The 23270-nt window shown below is 40.5% G+C and overlaps 1 protein-coding gene across 1 annotated transcript in view; it reads left to right on the top strand.

The window, feature by feature from the left end:
- The window catches only part of SGPL1 (sphingosine-1-phosphate lyase 1), a gene marked incomplete at both ends in the record, with an annotated part of 48544 nt that overhangs the window by 15386 nt on the left and 9888 nt on the right, over window positions 1-23270 (top strand). Inside the window, 5 exons of the mRNA XM_080693781.1 lie at window positions 2281-2446; window positions 9224-9291; window positions 13354-13501; window positions 15233-15309; window positions 19717-19845. Of these exons, the coding sequence (XP_080549907.1) occupies window positions 2281-2446; window positions 9224-9291; window positions 13354-13501; window positions 15233-15309; window positions 19717-19845 (588 nt within the window). The remainder of the gene's footprint in view (window positions 1-2280; window positions 2447-9223; window positions 9292-13353; window positions 13502-15232; window positions 15310-19716; window positions 19846-23270) is intronic.

Genomic DNA, 23270 nt, shown 5'->3' on the forward strand with positions numbered 1-23270 from the left:
GATCAACCACACACACACTCAAAAAATATTTGTTTTAATTCTTCGTAGTATGGATACATAAAATATGTGTATTATAATTTAACCACTGTCCTATGGATGGACATTTACATTTCTTTTGTTTTTCTTTTTCTACTACAAAGAAAAATGAAGTTCTTGAACATGTCTCTTTATACATATGTACATACCCAAAAGTGAAATTTCTGGGTCAAAATAAATATACATTTAAAATGTTAATACATGCCAATAAATCGCTGCACTGACAGTTCCTGTTGGTTTATACTTCCACTCTTCCTGTTTTCTCCTTATTCAAGTTCATTTTGTGTGTGTGTGTGTGGTACTGGGGGTGGAACCCAGCGGCTTCTCTACCTTCGGGCTATACTCCCAGACCCATTTTATGCTTTATTTGGAAACAGGATCTCACTAAGTTGCTGAGGCTGGCTTCGAACCTGTGTGATCCTCCTGTCTCAGCCTCCCAAGCATGGTGATTACACGTGTGCGCCACCACACCCGGCTCCAAGTTCATTTTAATATCGGCCTAGTGTCCTTCTTCCTACCTTAATTCTCTGCCTGGTGTGCTCACTCATTGACTCTTGGGCACTGTCCCAAGTTTGTATACAAGTTGTATGTCAGGCATTTGTTTTCATGAATTTTCAGCTGCTATTCTCTTTCCTTGGGTGACTTCTTTTTCTTCTTAGTTTTCTTCCTAGAGAGTTTTTCTTTTGTCCTTCTAACTTAGTGACATTTTATTCTCTCTTATTATTCCCTCATGTAGAATTAGCTAGGCCTTCCTCAGTGCTCCTCATAAAACTTCCCCTGAAGAGTTTTAGTCTTTTATATGTGTGTGTGTGTGTGCCCGTGTATGACACAGAAATACCTCTCCCATCAGATGGTAGGCTCAGTGAGGACGAGGAGCTGTACTTACCTGAATGCTTCCCCTGCTTAGTCTCTTAAAAATGCTGAACAAGTGAGTGAATAATAAGCTATCAGATGAACTTATTTTTGCAGGGAACTTACGGGGGTTGTAAAGATGAATAAGAACTGGGACCTAACCGTTTAGTAAGGAAGATAAGAAATAGATGAGTAGACTGCAAGGCAGGGTTGTGATAAGTTTTGTATGGGCTTATCACAAATGAAATACTTGAGAATTTAAAGGGACAGATGAATTCTCATGAATGAAATTTTCCGGTAAATATACAGATGAAAGGATTTTTTCCTGCTTGTGTCAACTATTGTGAAAGGTACATGTGAAGGTAAAATATGATCCCTGTTGTTAAGAGTAGGGCCCTAGAGCAGGGATTGGCCCAGAACTTAAATCTGGCGCTCCACCTGTTTCTATATGGCCCTTGGGCTAAGAATGATTTTTATTTTTTATTTATTTATTTTTGGCAGTACTGGGGATTGAACCCAGGGCATTCTATCTCCAAGCTACCCCCCTGCCCTATTTTTTTATTTTTTTATTTTGAAACAGGGTCTCACTAAGTTGCAGAGGGCTTCACTAAGTAGCTGAGGCTGGCTGCGAACTGCAATCCTCTTGTCTCAGTCTCCCAAGTACTGGGATTACAAGTGTGTGTTATCACGCTTGCCTGGGCTACGTTTGCACTACAGCAGCAGCGGTAAATAGCTGTAACAGACTGTTTGGTTCACATCATCCAAATTTCACTCTCTGGCCATTTACAGACCAGTCTGTTGACTGCTGAGTTAGAGAAGGGACAAGCTTCAAATGAAGTAGAGAAGAGAAATGACATTCATATTGAGAGGATTATTCTGGATTAAGTGAAGCCAGGATTATTCTGGATTAAGAAGCCAGGCAGGATGGTGCACGCCTATTATCCAGATATTCAGGAGGCAGGAAGATTGCAAGTTCCAGGCCAGTCTGAACAACTTAATGAGACCTTCTCTTAAATTAAAAAAATAAAAAGTAAGAAAGAAAAGTCTGTGGTGTAGAATCCTCAACACCACTAAAAAAAAGGGAGGGGCAGACTATTGTCAGAGATGTGGAAGCTTCAGGGCTGACATGATGATCAAGCTTAGCCTTATTTTGTGAAATAAGCAGACCAAAGATGTCAAAGTCCATAAGGCTCATGCACAAGTGGTGGTATTATACTGTGTGACGGGTAGTAAAGCTTTGAGGGCTGTAGAGAATGATAAGATTACTGCTGAGGTGGGGCCACATCATGAATGGCCTTGCCCTTGAAAAATGAGAGACAAAAACTAGGAATGGGCTTCCTTTTTCTTTCTGAATCTAATGTTTCTGGGTTTTTTTCTTCCATGTCTTTCTAGAAGGCCTTTGAGCCCTACATTGAGATTTTGGAAGTGTACTCCACAAAAGCCAAGAATTATGTAAATGGACATTGCACCAAATATGAGCCCTGGCAGCTAATTGTATGGAGTGTCATGTGGACCCTGCTGATACTCTGGGTGTATCAGTTTATCTTCCAGCCAGAGAGTAAGTAGACTGTTTCTTCTGTACAGGTACACTAGCCTTGGAACTCACGGGTTGGGATTAATTTCCTACCTTTTGGTTTGATTCTGGTTTTTAAACTGTGTTTAAATGGAAGGTGGAACATTATCTTCTGATTGGTAAAGTTATACTAGGACTGCTGGGTAACTGTCACTGCTTATGCTGATCTTTCTGCATTGTCCTTTACATAAAACTCCTCAGATATTAGTCATTGTCAGAATCCACAGATGCAGCATCAACCTTGTCAGTGCCAGCTCCTTTGCTAGACCATCATTGCGTCACTTGGAGTTCCCAGAGTAGAACCTTAGTGCTTTCATTTTGGGCCCTCCTTTTCAATAAAGATTGGAACAGCACTCATGTGGTTACCATTTGAGTGCCTGTGATGTGCCGGCCACTCTACTAGGCTCTGGGCATACATACCTGCACAAGTGGTATAGGGTTCTTGTCCTCTGGGAGGTGAACTTCTCATGTCATGGGGTGGTGGTAGTGACTCAGGGAGCCACACTGACATGGAGAAGGAGGTCATGCTCAGGGGATGTGGAAGAGAAGTCTCCTAGGGATCTGCTTGTAAATCCTCCACCCTTCCTAAGGTGTAAGCTCCCTCCTGCCGCCCAGCTATTCCCCACCCAGAAACCAGGTTGCATGTGGCTTTGTGGATTATTCTCCCCCTCCAGGTTATGCTTGGTAAGTTTTGTTTAGTTACACAGAAGTCCAGTAGTAGAGAGGTGGTTTGTGTTCCTCAGTTCTCCCCCGCACCTTCCCTGCTCTCACTAGCGTGTCTGACTTAAACCAGCAACATTGAAGAGGATCTAGTTATTTTCATGGTTCAAAATTTTTGCAATGCTTTGTTTCCCAGATGACATCTGTTTAAGGGGCTTTTTTTTTTAAGTATTGGGGGTTGGACCCAGAAGCATTCTACCTCTAAGCTGTACCCCTAGTCCTATTATTTTTTTTTTTTTTTAATTCTGAAAAGAGGTCTCGCTAAGTTGCTGGGGGATCTTGCTAAATTGCTTAGGCTGGCCTTGAACTTGTAATCCTGTCTCAGCCTTCTGAGTACTGGGATTACTGGCATGTGCCACCTCACATACAGCTTTAAGGGCTCTTTAACTGTATTTTTTCTGTTTTATTTTTCTTTTCCGCCAAGAGAGTCAATTTAGAAGCTAGATTGTTTTTAACTCTTCACCATTACCAATAGTTGTTTAGCTATCCCAGTAACATTGCAGAGTTATGATGTAATTTGCATTGTAAAACACAATAGTCCGTGATACATGCCTATAATCACAGGTACTTTGGAGTCTGAGAGAGGAGGATGGAAAGTTTTAGGCTACTCTGGGCAACTTAGTGAGACCCTGTCTCAAAATAAAAAATAAAAAGAGCCACAGGTGTAGCTTAGTGGTAGAGTGCTTGACTAAAATTTTTGCCCAATGCTCTGGGTTCAATTCATAGGATTAGGGAAAAAAAAAACCACCCAAAAGACCACCGCCACCAACAAAAAACCCTGATAACCAAGAAGTAAGATCCACTGCTGTAGAGCTTTTTAAGTATTTAAGCTTTGTAAGTAAGCTATTTAAATATTGGGGGTTGAACCCAGAGGCATTCTACCTCCAAGCCACACCCCTAGCCCTGTATGAAAATGGAAGTGAGACATGGCTGCTCCCCCTGTTCCTAGTAGTCTTTGCAAGGTTTTATCATAAACTCCGATTGTTTAGATTGGCTGGCCTTTTTGTTCCACCTGCTCAGTGGTGTGGATATGGGTACAGCCTGTGTCACTTACTCAGACATACCTATTTCCCAGGAAGTGTTCCATTTAGTGACTAAGGACCCCATCACCCTGCAAGGTGAGGTGCCTTATTCCAGAAGGCTCTAAAGAGTAGCAGTAAATATGCCTGCCTGCCTTCCTTTTCATTGTGATAAAATACGTGTATTACAAGATTTACCATTTTAAGAATGTGGCACAGCAGCATATTAAGTATATTCACATTGTTGTGCAGTTGCCACCATCATCTGTCTACTGAACTTTTCTTTCACCCTAAATGGAAACTGTTTATTCAATACTAACTCTCCCATTACCCTCTCTCCTTATCCCCTGGCAACCATCATTCTTTTTACTTTTCTATTTAAAGTAATATATTTATGAAACCAGACTAAAGTTAGAGCATTTGAGTATTGTATTTATTTGCTGTAATTAATAGTAACTTTAGGTATTTACTACTATACATTTTTAAAAATTTATTATAACTGGTGAGTATAAATTATAAATATTTTTTGTGTACAACATGCACAAGAAATATATTTTAAATATGTACATATTGTGGAATGGCTAAATTGAGCTAGTTAACTATGCATTACTTCACATGCATTTTTTTGTAGTTAGATATTTACCTTTTTTCCAGTTCTGCAGCCTACTATCCTATGCATTTTGCTTAATGGGTAGTAGAGGCATAGCTGTCTTAGATGCTGGTACTTCATATGCTTTTCATGTTAAAAGGGGAATGTGCTGACCCTGAGCATGCCATGAGAAAACAATTTGGAGCAGTATGTTAGTGAGGTGTGCCATCTAAATCTTTGTGGGTTGAACTCCAAGCCGTTTTAATTGTTTTATTCTTAATAAAATATATTTTGTCTTATTATAATAGCAATATATGTTTACTGTAGGAAATTTAGACAGTATGAATAAGCTATAGGAACAAAACTAAAATCTTGCTACCAAAGGATACCACTATCTTTGTATCTTTACTTGTGTCTAGTCAGGATTCAAGCCAAACCATGCAAAATGTAGTTTATTTTATTTTTTGGTGGTACTGGGGTTCCTGGAAGCCCTTCTATCTCCAGGCCGCACTCCCAGGCTTATTGTATACTTCTTATTTGGAAACAGGGTCTCTTACGCCAGTGCGGCTGGCTTCGAACCTGCGCGATCCTCCTGTCTCGGCCTCCCAAGCGCGGGGATTACAAGCGTGCGCCACCACGCCCAGCAAAAATGTAGTTTTTATAAATCAAAAACTTAAATATGGACACTTTTGTACTGCTTCATATGCACACAAAACATTTTTTATTTTTTAACTTCCAAATTAAACTTCAGGCATGGATTAGAATGTCTTTCCAAAATCAGGGATAGTCTTAATAGAATTGCCTGTGTGTGTGTGTGTGTGTGTGTGTGTGTGTGTGTGTGTGTACGTGTGTGTGTGGTACTGGGGTTCTTGGAAACCCTTCTACCTCCGGGCTACACTCCCAGACCTATTTTATATTTTTATTTAGAAACAGGGGTTTTGAACCAGCGAGATCCTCCTGTCTCCACCTCCCAAGCGCGGGGATTACAAGCGTGCGCCACCATGCCCCCCCCCTTTTTCTTAGCACCTTGCTTAGGCAGATGTTACTTGTTGCTCAATAATCAAGTCGTTTTTAGCATATTGCCTTAGAGAAGTCTGAAATCTGGACTAATGTTAAAATTGGCTTGTCTTTACATGAGTCCCTTCCTGTAGGGGAGAGGGTCATTCTGCAACAAAGGCTGGGGACTGGGGCAGGTAAGAATTGGAAACACCAAGAGCCTGGGTAGTGTTAGCAGCTCTTTAAGATGCTGTCCTTTAATTCTTCTGTGATGATCAGCTCATAACTTCCTCCCTCATACTTTGGTGTCCATTGAACTGTGGGGAGGTCCATCTTTCATCAGAAGTCAGCCTTGTGTGGAGGAAGGTAATAACCGCTCAGCTCCTGGTGGGCACCAGGGCAGAGCCCTCCTATCCCCTTGGCTTCTTTTCTCCTAGTCAAATAGGCATAATAATACCTACCTTAACTAGCCTCAGGAGGAACACGAGATCATTTGTGTGAAAGGAGTTTGTAAGCTGAGAGCCACTCTTTGTTGCTCTTAGACTGGAACTTCCTATTTTAGCTTAAAAAGTCTCTATTTTTAAATTATTTTTATTGACAAAAATTATATTAATAATGAACAACATGATGTTTTGAAATATGTATACATTGTGGAATGGCTGAATCAAACTAAAGATATACATTACCTTGCATACCGTTTTTTTGGCATCACGTAAAATCCACTCTCGGCTATTTTTAAGTATATAATACATTGTTATTTCCCATCATGTTTTTCAGTAGATCTCTTGAAATTATTCCATCTGTCTGACTGGAATTTTATATCCTTGGACCAACATCTTTCCAAATTTCATTTCTCTACCGCCTTGGTAACCATACTAAAATTTTTTTATCACTTTTCTTTTTGTACCTTTGGGGACTTTCCTTTTGAGATGATCTCTTCAGATCACATACTCTTTTCATTTTTAACTTCTCCATCTTTGATCTCGTATTCTGTTTTTTTGCCCTGTCCCATTTTTTTTCTCACAACTCTTACAGAATGAGTCTATTCTTTTATCTTCCACCTAGTCACATTACGATATTTTAGATAGCTGGCTTAGTTTTTTTTTTTTTTTTTTTTTTTTTTTTTTGGTGGTACTGGGGTTCTTGGAAACCCTTCTACCTCAGAGCTATACTCCCAGACCTATTTATACTTTTTTTTTTTTTTAATTTGGAAACAGGTCTCTTAAGCCAGCAAGGGGCTTCAAACCTGCGCAATCCTCCTGTCTCTGCCTCCCAAGCGCGGGGATTACAAGCGTGTGCCACCATGCCCGACTAGTTTGTTGATTTTTAAATCATTTTTCACCTCTTAATACCTATAAAAGAAGCAATTCTGAATTTTGACAGCTTTTGTATTGTTAGCAGTAGTTGAATAACAAGCATCTTAAGTATTCAACATCGTTATACTTACTTGATCATATTTAAAATGTGTTTAGGAAGAATTTTAAAAATGTAGGAAATGTTCTGAGTGAGAAGAGGATATAGTTACTTTACATAAACAAGATTTCAGTTGTGATTACAGTGTGTAGAGCATAGGACTTGAAAGAAATACTCTGAAATGGAAACAAGTAATCATAGGCAAGTGACTTCAACCCCTTCACCCCCCCTGTCTTATTATTTACTCTGTTTTAGTTGGCTGGTTTTGTCTCAGACTTTTAGCATGTTGGTGATAGGTTGAGGTAGGAGATAGATGCAGCCTATGCAAAAAGCGATGCAAAGTGTCACGTGATAAACGTGAGAAGAGAAGATAAATGCTCCCTTGGTAGTGACGTGAGGAGTTGGAATGTCCAGGACTCCTAGAATGCAGTTCATGACTTGGATAAACCTGGGTCTAGAGTTTCACAGACTCCTTTGGAATAACAGAAAACTTCTCTGCTTTTGAAGCAGCAGAGAGTCCTAGGAATCCTGACTGAAAAAAGTGAAGACTTAGTCACATCCCTGATATTACTGATCTAATCTGTGCCCTTGAGCGAGCTCTAAGGCTCTGATCCTCAGTCACCTTTCATGTCACTCTTGGATGGTCTTACAAGCTTTCCAGGCCAACCTTAAAATGTTGTCAGAGTCAGTTGAGATTTATTGAATGTGAATGTATTGAGAGGCCTGTCAGTCTATTTAGATGCCTATCATGTATTTATAGTGATTGACAGAATCACAGTTCTTTGTCTTTTGTACTGCCTGACAGAACGGGTTCTGGTGTCTGTAATTTTCAAATTATTTTTTAGGTACAGAAAATATTGCTAGGATCTGTGTTGGATAAAAGACTGGAGCATAGATACTGAAAAAAAAAAGATTTTAAAAATGCATTGACCATTTGGTTAGGGGGAAGGAAGAATTTTGGGGAATTTAGAACCTCAGGAAGGTCAGAACTCTGAGAATACATGTAAATTTGACCCAGCAATTCTACTTCAGGGAATTTATCTTGTAGATATTCTATGTGTGCAGTGTGGCTTGTGTTATACACTTAGCATAATTTATAACAAAAAATACTAGAATCCATCTTTATATCTTAAGGGGCAGGTTTGATAGATTATGGTACATTCATAGAATAATCTACAGCTAAAAAAAACAATGAGGAAGCACATATCTTGAAGATGATATTCCTAGGTAGAAAAATAAGGTCTAGTGCAGTGGGGTAGACTATGCTACCTTTTTTGTAAAAAGGGAGAAAAATAAGACTAATACTTTTTGGGGGGGGTACTGGGGTTTCTGGAAACCCTTCTACCTTCAGGCTACACTCCTAGACCTATTTTTTATACTTTTTAAATTTGGAAACATAGTCTCTTAAGCCAGCGTGGCTGGCTGGCTTCGAACCTGCACGATCCTTCTGTCTCCACCTCCCAAGCACAGGGATTACAAGCGTGTGCCACCACGCCCAGCAGACTAACACTTTTTTGTGTGTCTGTGGTACTAGGGATTGAAGCCAGGGCCCCACACATATTAGGTAAGCACTCTACCACTGTGCTGTATCCCCAGTCCTTTTTATTATTTTTTGTTTTGAGACATGGTCTTGCTGAATTGCTCAACTGGCCTTGAACTTGTGATCCTCTTGTCTCGGTCTCCCAAGTAACTGGGATTACAGCTGTGCACCACCAAGCCTGGATAGGTATATATATATCTTTACTGATATTTGTATGTGCATAAAGAAACTCTGGAAGAGTATGCTGGAAACTAGTAGAAACATTCACCTGGGGGAATAAATGAGAGAGAAAAACTTCACTGTGTTTTTTTTTTTTTTAATTTTGGACCATGTAAAAATTAGAAGGTTTTTTTTTTTTTTTTTAAATCAAAGGAACTGCAATCTGATGGGAAGTGAGGTTGTGAGAGTCTTCAGAATAGTTGCTATTGACTAACAGTTTATATCCATGGAATTCATTTGAATAATAGAACCATTGTTTCTTGTAGGTTTATGGTCAAGATTGAAAAAGAAATGTTTTAAGCTATTAAGGAAGATGCCATTTATTGGTCGCAGGGTAAGTAGAATCTGCATAGGTCTTTTTTTTTTTTTTTTAATCCCTTTGATAATCTACCTCTTTCTCTTTGTTAAACCTAATGTCCTTAAGGGGAGGGATGATTTTGTCCCTCACCGTCAGGGGACATTTGGCAGTATTTAAAGATAGTTTGGGTTGTCACTTAGTGGAGTGCTGCTGGCACCTAGTGGACAAAGCCAGGGATGCTGCGGAGCATCCTGCAGTGCACAGGACGGCCCTAGAGCAGAGGTTTATTTGGCTCAAAATGTCAAAAGGGATGTCAGCTGGTGGCACGTCCCAGTCTGTAATCCCAGTACTGAGAGGCTGAGACAGGAGGGCCTCAGGTTTGAAACCAGTGCGTGGCAACTTAGTGAAGTCTCATCTCAAAATAAAATAATAAAATAGGACTGAGGGAGTAGTTCAGAGGTAGAATGCCCCTAGTAAAGCATGCACGTGGACACACACGGCTATACTGTGGTGTATGCCTATAATCCTGGCTACTCCCAGGATTATGCCTATGAGGCTGAGGTAGGAGGATTGCATGTTTAAGGCCAGCCTGGACAACTTAGTGAGACACATAAGTGTCTCAAGATAAAATAGAAAAAAGGGCTGGGAGTGTAGTGGTATAGTGCTTGCCTAGCATGTGGGAGGCCCTGGGTTTGATCCCCGGTCCTCCCTACCATAAGTCAAAAGGGCCAAGGTTGAGAAACCTTGACTTAGCCCTATCTCCAGCATATTTGTCGAAAGGGGAGATGAGAAGTCTGGTAAGGAAGAATTCAAAATTAGAACCCTAGGCTGAATTGTTGGCTGGACTGAATTTAGGTATTTATTTAGGGTTAGATCAGGGGTTGGCATATTTCCCGTAAAGGGCTAGATGGGACGGAAGCATTTCAGACCCTGCATTCCATACTGTGGCTATTACAGCAAAAAGAAGATAGGCAAAGGGAGGAACCAGGCTGCGTTCCAGGAAACTGTTCACAAAAGCTGGTATGCCAGCTTTGGCCCCAGGTTTAAAAACTTAGATAACAGTGATTTTCTTGCTCTTTGCACCTGTTTACTGGCCTCATTCACTGTGTTCTCTCTACCCTCTTCCACACTGGGATAAGATATTCCCCTCTGTGTCCTTCTCAGGCTGGTTATCACAGGTGAAGATAAACAGGGTGGGCCTGTTGTCAACTCTAAGGGAGGCAAATAAGGCCTCGATAGATATCCTTAGGACTTGCCTTCACTCTTCCTTCACTTTGGCTTTCCTGAGATGGGGGAAGGCAGGTATTGTGGAGGACTGGCTTCCTCACAAAGGGCAGGATTTCCCCCTTAGCATTTCCTGCATTATTTTCTTATCCTTATCTCTTATCTCCTCCAATTTCAAGATTTGAGATACATAAACGCTAGATTGCAGAACCAATTTTTTTTTTTTTTTTTTTTTGGTGGTACTGGGGTTCCTGGAAACCCTTCTACCTCCAGGTTACACTCCCAGACCTATTTTTTATATTTTTATTTGGAAACAGGGTCTCTTATGCCAATGAGGCTGACTTTGAACCTGCACGATCCTCCTGTCTCTGCCTTCCAAGTGTGGGGATTACAAGCCTGCGCTACCACGCCGAGCAGAACCCATTTTTAAATTTATAAAGTAATAGAATTTTAAGATCCTTAGAGACTTAATTATCCTCCATTTTTTTAGAAGCAGATTCTGAGGCTTAGAGACTATAGCTTGTGTGTGTGTGTGTGTACATGAAGATCTCAGTTATTTGTTTATGTAACACATGTTTACTGAGCATTTGCTCAGTATAAAGTTTTTCCTGGGTATAGCACCCAGAAATGGATATACTGGTGAACAAGACCAAGTCTTTCTTCTTGTGGAAATTATATTTTGGTAAGAAAGACAGAAAACAAACAAACCAGTACATAAGAATTTTATTTAGAAATAAATCCTGTGAACAGATTAAAATCGGGTAATTTGGCAGAAGCTTTGAGGCAAGAAGAATTGGGGGTGAGAAAATATTGCTGTGTTTTCCAATATACTTCTCATTATGATTTTTTTGGTCTGTTTTGTTTGCTTTTATTATAACAGCATAGTCTACAGATGGAAGCTCCACTTTCATAGTTCCAGTTGCATGGTTGCCATGTATGTCACGTGATTTTTTGTTTACAGCTTTAAAAACATCCCCAGGTCCACAGCATGCGTCCGCATTGCCCAATAGTGTGGACTCTGCTACCTGCCAATGCTGGCCACGAGGCTGTAGCAGACATGTTTTATTTTATTTATTTATTTATTTTGGTGGTACTGGGGGTGGAACCCAGGGACTTTCTACCTCTGGGATATACTTCCAAGACCTATTTTATAATTTATTTGGAAACAGGATCTCACTAAGTTGCCAAGAGCCTCACTAAGTAGCTGAGGCTGGCTTTGAGCCTGTGCGATCCTCCTGTCTCAGCCTCCCAAGCATGGGGATTACAAGTGTGTGCCACCACACTCAACTGCAGACATGTTTTAAAGGAGTGTTTTTTCCTGTAGTTTCACTGAGGGCCACATCTGAGAAGATCGTGTATTCTAATCATCCATGGCTAGGACTGAGAAAATCTAAATAGTTTGGAGTGAGAATTTGGGCATCAAACTTTTTTTGGGGGGTGGTACTGGGGTTCCTGGAAACCCTTCTACCTCCGGGCTACACTCCCAGACCTATTTTATACTTTTTTATTTTTGGAAGCAGGGTCTCTTAAGCCAGCACGGCTGGCTTTGAACCTGAGCTTTGAACCTGAGCGATCCTCCTGTCTTCACCTCCCAAGTGCGAGGATTACAAGCGTGTGCCACCACACCCGTCTGGGCATCAAACTTTTAACTAATAGATTGCTGAAGCCATAGCACTGTAACATGTGCAAATTGTGACATGTAGCCCCTCTCCCCAAACTTGCCACCCGAGAATATTTTAACATAAGTAGCATCCTCTGCCATTCTGCCTCCTTACTCTGCTCTGTGCCCCCCTGCCCCAGAACTTTTTATTACCTGACTTTTATCTTCTATCTTTTCCTTTAAAAGTAAGTTTCATATGATCAGGACTTTGTTTCCCACTCTGTACCCCGATGCCTTAGTTTGTTGTTTTGTTCAGTAGTATACCAGGCGTGTGGCAGTTATTCAGCAAATATTTGTTGAACAAGTGAGTGAGTAAGCGAAAAAAATGGCTCAGATGCTGTGGTTATGAGGATGGAAAAGGAAGAACTACAGCTGATAAATTATGTAGCAGAAAGGACCTTAGTTCCTCCTAGCATTTCAGGGTCAGACAGAACAAGCTGTCCATAAGAGCTTAAGGAGCTGGAAGCAGTCATCCTGGTAGTTCTTACTGTCTTGTCCTTCTGCCTGGGCCCTCCAAATTTCTCGTGTGCTCTGTGCATATCTGTTAAAGTTGCTTATCACTTGCACAGTGACCAGGATCCTTTTTACTGCAGTTTGCTAGGTTTCATAACTGCTGCTTTTTTCTCTTTTATGCACACACTTAGCTGCTGTCAAGGCAGGAACAAGGTCCAGACATTCACATGAGTGCTGACTTCAGCAACTGCAAAGCAAGTAAAGCTGTGATGGTGTCAGCGTGGCAGAGGAAGGGGTATGGGGAACTCGAGTACAACTTTGACCTTTAGAGAGAAGGTTGGCTTTTCAAACTTCTAAGAGGCTGTTGCACATGCTGGCTAAACTGTCAAGTATCACATCTATTTAGGAAAAAAATGCCATCCTAGTCCAGTAGCCCTTGCTCATCACCCAGTGTTAAGCAGTCAATTGGATGTCACAACTGGCTTTTCTATTCCCTGCACGTCACTCTACTTATTAGCCCTCCCTCCCCTTTTTCTTTTTGTATTACTGGGGATTGAACCCAGGGGCACTCTACCTCTGAGTTGTACTGCCAGCGTATTTTATTTTTATTTGGAAACAGGGTTTTGCTAAATTGTTAAGGCTGTCTTTGAACCTACAATCCTGTCTCAACCTCCCAGGTATTGGGATTATAGGCGTAAGCCACTATGTCTGCCTTTTTTTTTTTTTTTTTTTTTTAAACTTTGTCTTTCTTACCTTTGGAGATCCAAGAAAAGCTGGAAAAGACCAAAGAGGATATTAACAAAAACTTGTCATTCTTGAAAATGGACAAAGAGTATGTGAAAGTTCTGCCCTCCCAGGGTCTGAGCTCATCTGCAGTTCTGGAGAAACTCAAGGAGTACAGTTCTATGGGTAAGATGCTGTGCTTATACATGCCTTCTCCCTCCTTAATGTTCACCTAGGTTAAGAATAACTCATTCCTGAATAGCCAGGCACAGTGGTTCATGCCTGTAATGCCAGCTGCTTGGAAGATTGAGGCAAGAAGCTTAGAAGTTCAAAGACAACTTGGGCAACCAAGCAAGACCTTGTCTCAAAATACAAAATAAAAAGGGCTGGGGGATATGGCTTGTTGATAGAGTTGCCCTGTGTTCATTCCCAGTACCACACACATACACACCAAAACAAACAAACAGACGCATCCCTGGCACTTATATGTTCAAGAGGACTGCTCCCTGTTTCAGAGGCCAAATTTCATATTTTAAAAATTATTTTAGCTGGGCGTGGTGGTGCACGCTTGTAATCCCCGCTCTTGGGAGGCTGAGACAGGAGGATTGCAGGGGTTCGAAGCCAGCCTCAGCTACTTAGTGAGGTTCTCAGCAACTTAGTGAGACCCTGTTCCCAAATAAAATATAAAAAAGATCTGGGAGTATAGCCCGGAGGTGGAAAGCCTCTGGGTTCCACCCCCAGTACCACCAAAAAAATAAAAATAAAGAATTATTTTAGAGTCATCTTTCATCCATAAAGCAGGCAGTCGCAGAGATAGTATAAATTGGTTCCACTTCCTTTTGGAAGCATAAATAAGGTACATTTGTGTTTTTAAAAAAGAAAGAATGTGTATCATACAAATGGATTATAGATTTATTTCACAATTACAAAATCTATATGAAGGTACAGCAGAAAGTAAAGTCACAGTTAATTCTATCACCAAAAGATGAACACAGATCATATATGTATTATGTATATATTATAGCACATATAATATATATATGTATATACACACACACACACACACACATATAGATTGTATAGGCCTCTGTCTGTATAGATATCTATATATCTCAGAATGTTAATCGTATTTTGTGTATGTACACCTTTATGCATGAGCTTGAGCACATCTGAGAAGGATAAACACCATATAGCTTGATGTTTAGGTGCATAACCCATGGAATCAGCCTGGATTCATGTCCTGGTTTTGCCACTTAAACTATGACCTTTGGAGAGCCATTTACCTTCTTTGCCTCCCTGAAAGTATGATTGTTAGGATTAAATAAGATCATACATACAAATGTTGTACCTGTCATATAGCAACTATTCAATAAATGTTAACTATTTTGTTGCTTTTATTAACACAAACACATACATGTTTATTATAAATTAAGACCATAATTACAAATATTTTTTAAATAATCTTTTTAGTTTGGCATAATTTTAGATTTATGCAAATGTAGCATGTCCTGACTATCTTTTCATGAGACAGGAAGATACAAAATGTAGATCCTCCTACAGGAAAAGGTCACTGTAAAACCATAGAAGGAACAGAAAGTAAGTGTAGACGAAGGGCAGCTCTTTTGCTGAGATGAGGATGAGGACAGGATTATTATTGACTGTGTTTTGCACCTTGATGTCGTTAATAAGTTTTCACAATGTTTTTTATACTAATTGACAATCTTTTATCTTTATTTTGCTGTAGTAGGTCTTTATTAAAATTCTTAATTTAGTGTACAAATGGAAATGGGTTTCCATCCAACATTTTTTTCTTCTGTGCTCAGAGGGGTTTCTTCCTATCTCCTCTTTATTAGAGCCTGTCTTCCATTCCCCAGAAGTGGCTGCTTGCTGACTGAGTGACCTTGACTTTCTCTACAGATGTCTTCTGGCAAGAAGGGAGAGCCTCAGGAGCAGTATACAGCGGGGAGGAGAAGCTCACAGAGCTGCTTGTGCAGGTGAACCCCGGTGCCTGAGGACGTGTGGCCTCTGTGCCAGTGTACTTGACCTCACTCCCTCTGTCCTTTTGTGGGGTGGTGCACACCGGTAATCCTAGTGATTTGGGAAGTTGATGCAGGAGGATCGTAAGTTTGAGGCCAGCCTAGGCAACTTAGCAAGACCCTGTCTCAAAATGGAACATAAAAAGGGTTGGGGATATAGCTTAGTTATAAAGTGCTTCTGGGTTCAATCACCAGTACTAAAAAGAAATCAACAACAAAAGCTTACCTGCAGAAAGCTTATTGTTGAATAAGATCATTGAGATTTAGAAAGTTTCTCTTTCCCAAAGAGTATAGGAAAGTGTGCATACTACTATTAACGGCGTCTTCAGTTTGTGAAAAAGTAAAATGTTACTTATGGTCTGGGCTTTGGTAAGACCTCATGAAAAAGGTCAATTATTAAGGAAAATAATCTTTATCATTTCAGATTTTTTGTGTGTATATGTGGCCCTGAGGATGGAACCCAAGGGCATTCTACCTCTGATCTACACCCAGCCCTATTTTTTATTTTTTATTTTGAAACAGGGTCTCACTGATTTGTAAAGGGCCTTAATAAGTAGCTGAGGCTGGCCGTGAATCCAGATCTTCCTGTCTCAGCCTCCCAAATGCTGGGATTATAAGCGTGTGCCACCACAACTAGCTCCTTTCAGATTTTTAATGGTAGGACAGATTATGTTAGATAAGAAGAAAACAAGATAGGGACAGATGTCAAAGTACACAACCTGTGATGAGTAGTAGTCTTAATTATACTTCAGATCAACTGTAGAATGGTCAATAGCTTCTTCCATTTCTAATAAAAACAATTGGTATGTTTTTGGTTTTTTTTTTTTTTTTTTTTTTTTTGTTGTTTTGCCATGATAGGGATCCAACGCATGGCTCTGTGAATGGTAGGCAAATGCTGTGCCAGCGCCACATTCCCAGCTCTAATCACATTTATCATTACTACTACTACTACTACTACTACTACTACTATTTATTGTTTGTAATACTGAGGATTGAACCCAGGGCTTTGCACATTCTAGAAAAACACTATACCATTGGAACTACATCCCCAACCCTTTTTAGTTTTTATTTTAGACAAGGTCTTATTTTATTTTATTTTAGTTTTTATTTTATTTTTATTTTATTATCATGATGTTACCGAAGCAGGCCTCGAACTGGGTCCTTTTGCTTTAGCCTTCTGAGTCATTGGAACTACAGGTGAAAAACACTGCATCCAGCTAGGTCCCAGGTCTTGCAAATGCTACACAAGTGCTCTCTATTCCTGGGGTACATGTCCTAGCCCCAGATTTATTTATTTACTTATTATTGTAAAATTTTTATTGGTACATTGTAGTCATATATCTTAATGAAGTACAAGATGGTAGAGGCATACATGCACACATCACCCAATTAGCCCTCACCCAATTCCTACCCCAGTCCTTACCCATTCCTCCTTATGTTTGGCTTAGTGATTGACTTTGATATGTTTGTTAATGTACACCATAAACATTATTTACTTATTTATTTTAGTACTGGAGATGCAACCCCAGAGGCATTCTACCTCAGAGCTATGCTCCAACCCTATTTTTTATTCTCTTTTTTTTGTGTGTGTGTGGTACTGGAGGTGGAACCCAGGAGCTTTCTACTGCTGGGCTGTACTCCCAGACCTATTTTATATTTTATTTGGAAACAGGGTCTCACTAAGTTGCTGAGAGCCTCAGCTGAGGCTGGCTTTGAACTTGTGCAATCCCCCTGTCTCACCCTCCCAAGCACTGAGATTACAAGCATTGTGCCACTATAGCCCACTCCAAGATTTTTTTTTTTTTTTTTTTTTTTTTGCGGTATGGGGGTGGGTGGGGATGAAACCCAGGGGCATTCTTTTTTTTTTTTTTTTTTTTCTTTTTCTAAAATTTTTTATTGGTGCATTATATTCATACATCATATTGGGGTAAAAAAAATTGTGTGTACATACATGTACACATTAATTTCAATTCTTTTTTTAAATTTATTTTTATTGGTGCATTGTAGTCATACACCACATTGGAATATAAGACTTGAGAGGATATACAAGCACATATCATCCAATTAGCCCTCATCCAGTCCCCATCCCATTCCCTCCCCCTCCCTGGATCCCATGCTTGTTTGGTGATTAACTTTGATACATTTGTTTATGTACCTCCTGCATTTTAAAGAGGCTCCATCCTCCCCTATTCCATACCCTCTGATTGGTCACCTTAATTGATTCACTATAGGGCCCTTTCTATAGCTCGACCACTTCCTGTTGCCCCTTTCCTCCTAATTATTGCTGATTAGGGGAAGCATCTGGTTTTAATTTTTCTGTGATATTTCTCTGTGCATGCCGCGTTGAAAATACCGATCCCACTCTCGACGGCCCCAGTTATACCCTGGCTACCCGGTGGACTGATCCAGACCTCACTGGCTCAAGAAGCGGCCTTGCCTCATGGGAGGCCCCAATTCTGGTCTTGCTGGCCCTGGCACTGGCCTAACCCCTCAGCTGGCTCCGATCCCGGCCTCGGAGGCCCCAGCACCGGCCTTCCTCACGGCAGGCTCCAATGCTAGACGATGGCCCCGGCATCAGCCTAACCCCTCAGCAGGCTCCGATCCAGGTTTCGGAGGCCTCAGTAGCGGCCTTGCTTCACGGAAGGCTCTGATGCTGGCCGCTGGCCCCGGCACTAGCCTAACCCCTCAGCAGGCTTTGATCCCGGCCTTTGAGACCCTGGCACCGGCCTTGCCTCGCAGCAGGCTCTGATCCTGGCCTCACTGGCCCCAGCACCGGCCTAACCCCTTGGCAGGCTCCGATCCTGGCCTCGAAGGCCTCAATAGTGGCCTTGCCTCACGGTGGGTTCCAATGCCGGCCGCTGGCCCTGGCACCGGCCTAACCCCTTGGTAGGCTCCGATCCCAGCCTTGGAGGCCTCAATAACGGCCTTGCCTCACGGAAGGCTCCGATGCTGGCCACTGGTCCTGGCACTGGACTAACCAACCCAGGGGCATTCTACTTCTGAGCTACACTCCCAGCACTATTTGCTATTCTTTATTTTGAAACAGAGTCTCATTGAGTTGCAAAGGACCTCACTAAGTAGCTGAGGCTGGTCATGAACCCAGATCCTCCTGTCTCAGCCTCCCAAATGCTGAGATTAAAGCGTATGCCACCACACTGGGGTTCCCAGATTTATTTTTGAAATCACACTCTATCATGCAATTAGCATTGGACTGATGATCTTTAGGCCTTTGAGTTTGCTTATTGTAATTATACTCACACCTTAATGGGCTTTGCACCAAGCAGTCAGTGTTTGCACTGCATGTATGTTGTTTAATTATTGCTAGACCTCTATATAAGGTATGTACAATGATTATCCCCCTTTACATATGAGAAAACAGCTTCAGAGAGTTATTTGACCTACACAGCTTAAAGTCAGCGAAGCCATGACTTCAACTGGCTCTGTTGTACACTCTGTGCTTTTAACTACATTTATAATTCTTTCCTTACTACATTGTAAAATCATTTATTTGCCTATCTGTCTTCTCTACTGTACATATATGTGTGTGTGTGTGTGTGTGTGTGTGTGTGTGTGTGTGTGTGTTTATTTTTGGTGTGTGTGGTCCTAGGGATTGAACTCAGAGGCATTCTCTCTTTAATTGTACACCAGCCCTTTTTATTTATTTATTTTGTTTGGAAACAGGGTCTTAACTCTGTTGCTGAGAGTCTTGCTAAGTTGCTGAGACTGATCTCAAACCTGCGATCTTACTATCTCAGCCTCCCTGGTACTGGGATTACAGTCATGTGCCACCACACCCGACTTATCCACTATATTCCAGTCTTGACATTGAGGAACACATCTTACCTTTCTCTAGTTCCTAGCATTGAGCTCAATACCTTGGAACCTTTTAGCATATGAAAGTCCTTGTTTTCATCAGCATTTTCACAGCTCTGATCCAAAGACCTGACCATGTAACTCAGAGGAATGAAGGCTTATTTGCTCAGGGTTTCAAGTTCAGTCCTGATGAGGTTGGGAATTGCGAATCTCAGGGCATGGTGGCAGGAAGAGGGGAGAAAACCACAAGGCTTCACTCCTTACATCATGGAGGCCAGAGTAAGAAAGAGAGCAAGGGGAGGAGGAGCCATATATAATTTCCAAGGCTGCACCCCAGGGATCCCCTTCTCCAGCCATACCCTGACAGCCTAGGTTGCACCCAGATAAATCCATTACAGAATTTTTCTGCACTACTGAGATTATAACCAAGCTCTGCTTCCAACATTGCTGCCCTATTTCTGTGAGGCCTGGGGGGGGCACCCCAAATCCAAACCATTTTAGTCCTATACAGTGTAATAATCTTATTACACATCTTCTTGCATCTCTTTGCAGGCTTATGGGAATTTTGCATGGAGTAACCCACTGCATCCAGATATCTTCCCAGGACTACGGAAGATAGAGGCAGAGGTTGTAAGGATGACTTGTTCCCTGTTCAACGGGGGACCAGATTCCTGTGGATGTGTAAGTATTATGCCAGGAGCATCAAATAATCTTGATTTTTTAGTTTAAAAGAGAAGAGTGTTGCTAAAAAATATTTTTTACACAAGTAATGTATGAGTATTTGTAGACAGATGTATCTTAAGTGTAATTTTACAATGTGTAATTTTATAATTCAGAGTGTTAGCATTTTGATATATATTCTACATATTTTTTCTTTCACTTGTTTTAAAAAGCTTTCAACCTGCATGGTCATCACAGGATAATTTAAAACATCTCAGATTAACCAGTGTAAACCTTTCACAACTGCTCTCTGCTCACCTACTCCCTCTCTTCCTCACTTGCTCACCGCATAGCTGCCTACCACCCGTTTATCTGCATAAAATTCTGTTGAACCATGTAGCAGTCTTTTTAATATGCTTATTATGTTACCTGAGCCAGAAATTTATTTGGCTATAAACCACATCTCATCTAGTTGATATTAGGAATAAAGAAAGGCGGTTATCATTATATTTAAACACATATGAGGATTCTTTGTTTCACCTGTTCTTTGGCATGGATCTGATACATAAACCAAGTTTGTCACTACTGACAATGCCTTCTCTATAAGAAACTAAATTTGAGCTTCTTTAGGATAGTTTTAACTAAGTACGCTATAATGGTAACCCAGAGATGCTAATCCACAGATTAATAAAGGGTCTGTTGAAAGACAGTAACTTTTTTTTTTTTTTTTTTTTTTTTGCGGTACTGGATATTGAACCCAGGGGTATTCTACCTTTGAACTATACCTCCAGCCCTATTTTATTTTATTTTTTAATATTTAGTAGCTAATCAGAGTGGTATTTCTAGCATTTCTTTTTGTTTCAAAATTTTGAAACTGTTAGAATGGGACCAATCATAATATACCAGTGGTTTCCATTATGAATAAGGTAACTTATCAGAGGAATGATGAGGGGATACTTACAGTATGTAGGTATTCTTTTTGTCATTAGACTCTTTGACCACAGGTTAAACAGCCACAGAACAGTTTTTTTTTTTTCCTGGTAAACTTAGAAATATATATACCTTAAAATCTAGAAATACTACTACTAAGGATATACTCTAGAAAAATATTTTGTCAAAAAGAAAGAAAACTTTCAAAGACTAACTAGAAGTTGAATCATAAAAAAAGGACCCAGGAGCCAAAATGAAAATGCTCCCACTAGCCAAGGATGGGGTAATTTTAGCATCAATCTGAATACAAACTATAATGAATTAAAGCACATATAGTACTCTATATAATTTATCTACCTTACTGTTGATAGATATCTGGATTATTTCTAGGTTTTAGCTATTATGTTCTATGATCATTCATGTAAATATATTCTGATATACATGTATATTAATTTTTCTAGAGTATATCCTTAGTAGTAGTATTTCTAGAGAAAATACAAAAGAGAGATTAAGAGCAGAATAGAGTGAGAAGTGCCAGCACACATTATTTGGGATTTGAGAGCAGCCGGAGAAAACAGATAACTTGTAAGATAACTGTCAGAACAACAGCCGTTTCAACACATGGTGGGTGACTTCTTGCCATTCGGTTGGAGGCAGGGCTCAGTTAAAGCTTTGTTCCAGTAGAATGTCTGTTTTTTCCCCCCTCTGAAACTATGATAAAGTTCTTCTGCTCAGTTGGTAAAGAATATTTCTCTTTGAGCTTTGATTTTGTTCAATCCACCCTATATTCCCAAAGTCTTTGCTCAAAAAAGTCAGACCTGATATATTTTCTCTCCAATTTCTTCATTTCTCTAAGCAGCCATGTGCAGCATTCACCAATTAGAAGAGGAAGGAGATAAGGAAACCCCTCTGCTGGCTTCTCTGAAGACTTGAGGGGTGTTAATGAGAATTTTCAGGATTTTTCGGACCCCCTGGTACAATTTCCAGGGTCGATTAGCAACAATGTCTGTTTCTTTCTTTCTCGTTCTTTTATTTGCTAGTTTGGGTTTTTTTTTTTTTTTTTTTTTTAATACTGGGGATTGAGTAACAGGAAAAACTCTAGATGAAGGAGATTCTACAGATAAGCAAATAAGGCCACCTAACCAAGGGGATGGGAGGGGGGAAGAAGGAAACTCTAAAGCACATGATGTACTTAAACACATCAAAGTCAATAACTAAGCCAAACATGGGGAGGAGGAAGGGGGAGGGAATGGGACGGGTATTGGGTGAGGGCTAATTGGGTGATGTGTGCATTATGTTTCCACCATCTTTTATCCCATTAAGATGTATGACTACAATGCACCAATAAAAAGTTTAAAAGAGAGCCGGGCGTGGTGGCGCACGCTTGTAATCTCCACACTTGGGAGGCAGAGACAGGAGACCCTGTTTCCAAATAAAAATATATGTATAAAAAAAATAGGTCTGGGAGTATAGCCCTGAGGTAGGAGGGTTTCCAGGAACCCCAGTACCACACCCCCCAAAAAAAAAAAGTTTTTAAAAAAGAAAAATAATACTTTGAACATTTAAAATTTTCATGTATTGCCGGGCATGGTGGGTGGTAATCCCAGCATTTGGGAGGCTGAGACCAGAGGATGGCGGTTAGCGGACAGCCTCAGCTACTTAGTGAGGCCCTCTGCAACTCAGTGAGACCTGGTTTCAAAATAAAGAAAAATAGGGCAGGGGGTATAGCTCGGAGGTCGAATGCCCCCGGGTTCCATCCCAGACCTGCAAAAAAAAAAAAAAAAACCCAATTCATATATCTGTGTGAAAATTGAAACTTAATAGATTTGTCAACTTGGATTTAGCATTGATTCTAAATCCAGGTTGATAAATATATAAATATTTTTAAATAGCAACTTCAAACCACTGAAAGAAACAGTTGGATTTATCCGAGAAATCTGTGATAATAAACCATTTATTTATTTAAAAAATATACTGGGGATTGAGCGCAGGGTCACTCTACCTCTGAGCTATACCCCAGTCCTTTTCTATATTAAAACAGGGGCTTCCTAAGTTGCCCAGGCTGGCCTGGAACTTGCTATTCTGTCTCATCAGTCTCCTTGTTTGTTTGTTTGTTTGTTTGTTTGTTTGTTTGTTTAGTGGTACTAGGGATGGAACCCAGGGGCATTCTACCTCCAAGCTACACCCCAAGCCCTATTTTTTATTGAAACAGGGTCTCACTGATTGCAAAGGGCCTCACTAAGTAGCTGAGGCTGTCTGCGAACTCAGATCCTCCTGTTTCAGCCTCCCAAATGCTGGATTACAAGTGTGCACCACCACACCCATCTATCAGTCTCCCATTTAATCCAGAAATCTAACCCCAGAAGCCTTTTGTATTGCTGCAGTTAAACTATGTCTCTCCCATCATGATCTTCTCTAGTAGCTGTGGCAGGGATCAAGAAGAAGATAGCCTAACTTCAGTCTTTTCTAATATTTAGACTTCTCTACAATAATAATTAGCTCTGACATTTGAGTGT

The sequence above is a fragment of the Muscardinus avellanarius genome, assembly GCF_963383645.1.
Source record: "Muscardinus avellanarius genome assembly, chromosome: 4".
NCBI classification, from domain to species: domain Eukaryota; kingdom Metazoa; phylum Chordata; class Mammalia; order Rodentia; family Gliridae; genus Muscardinus; species Muscardinus avellanarius.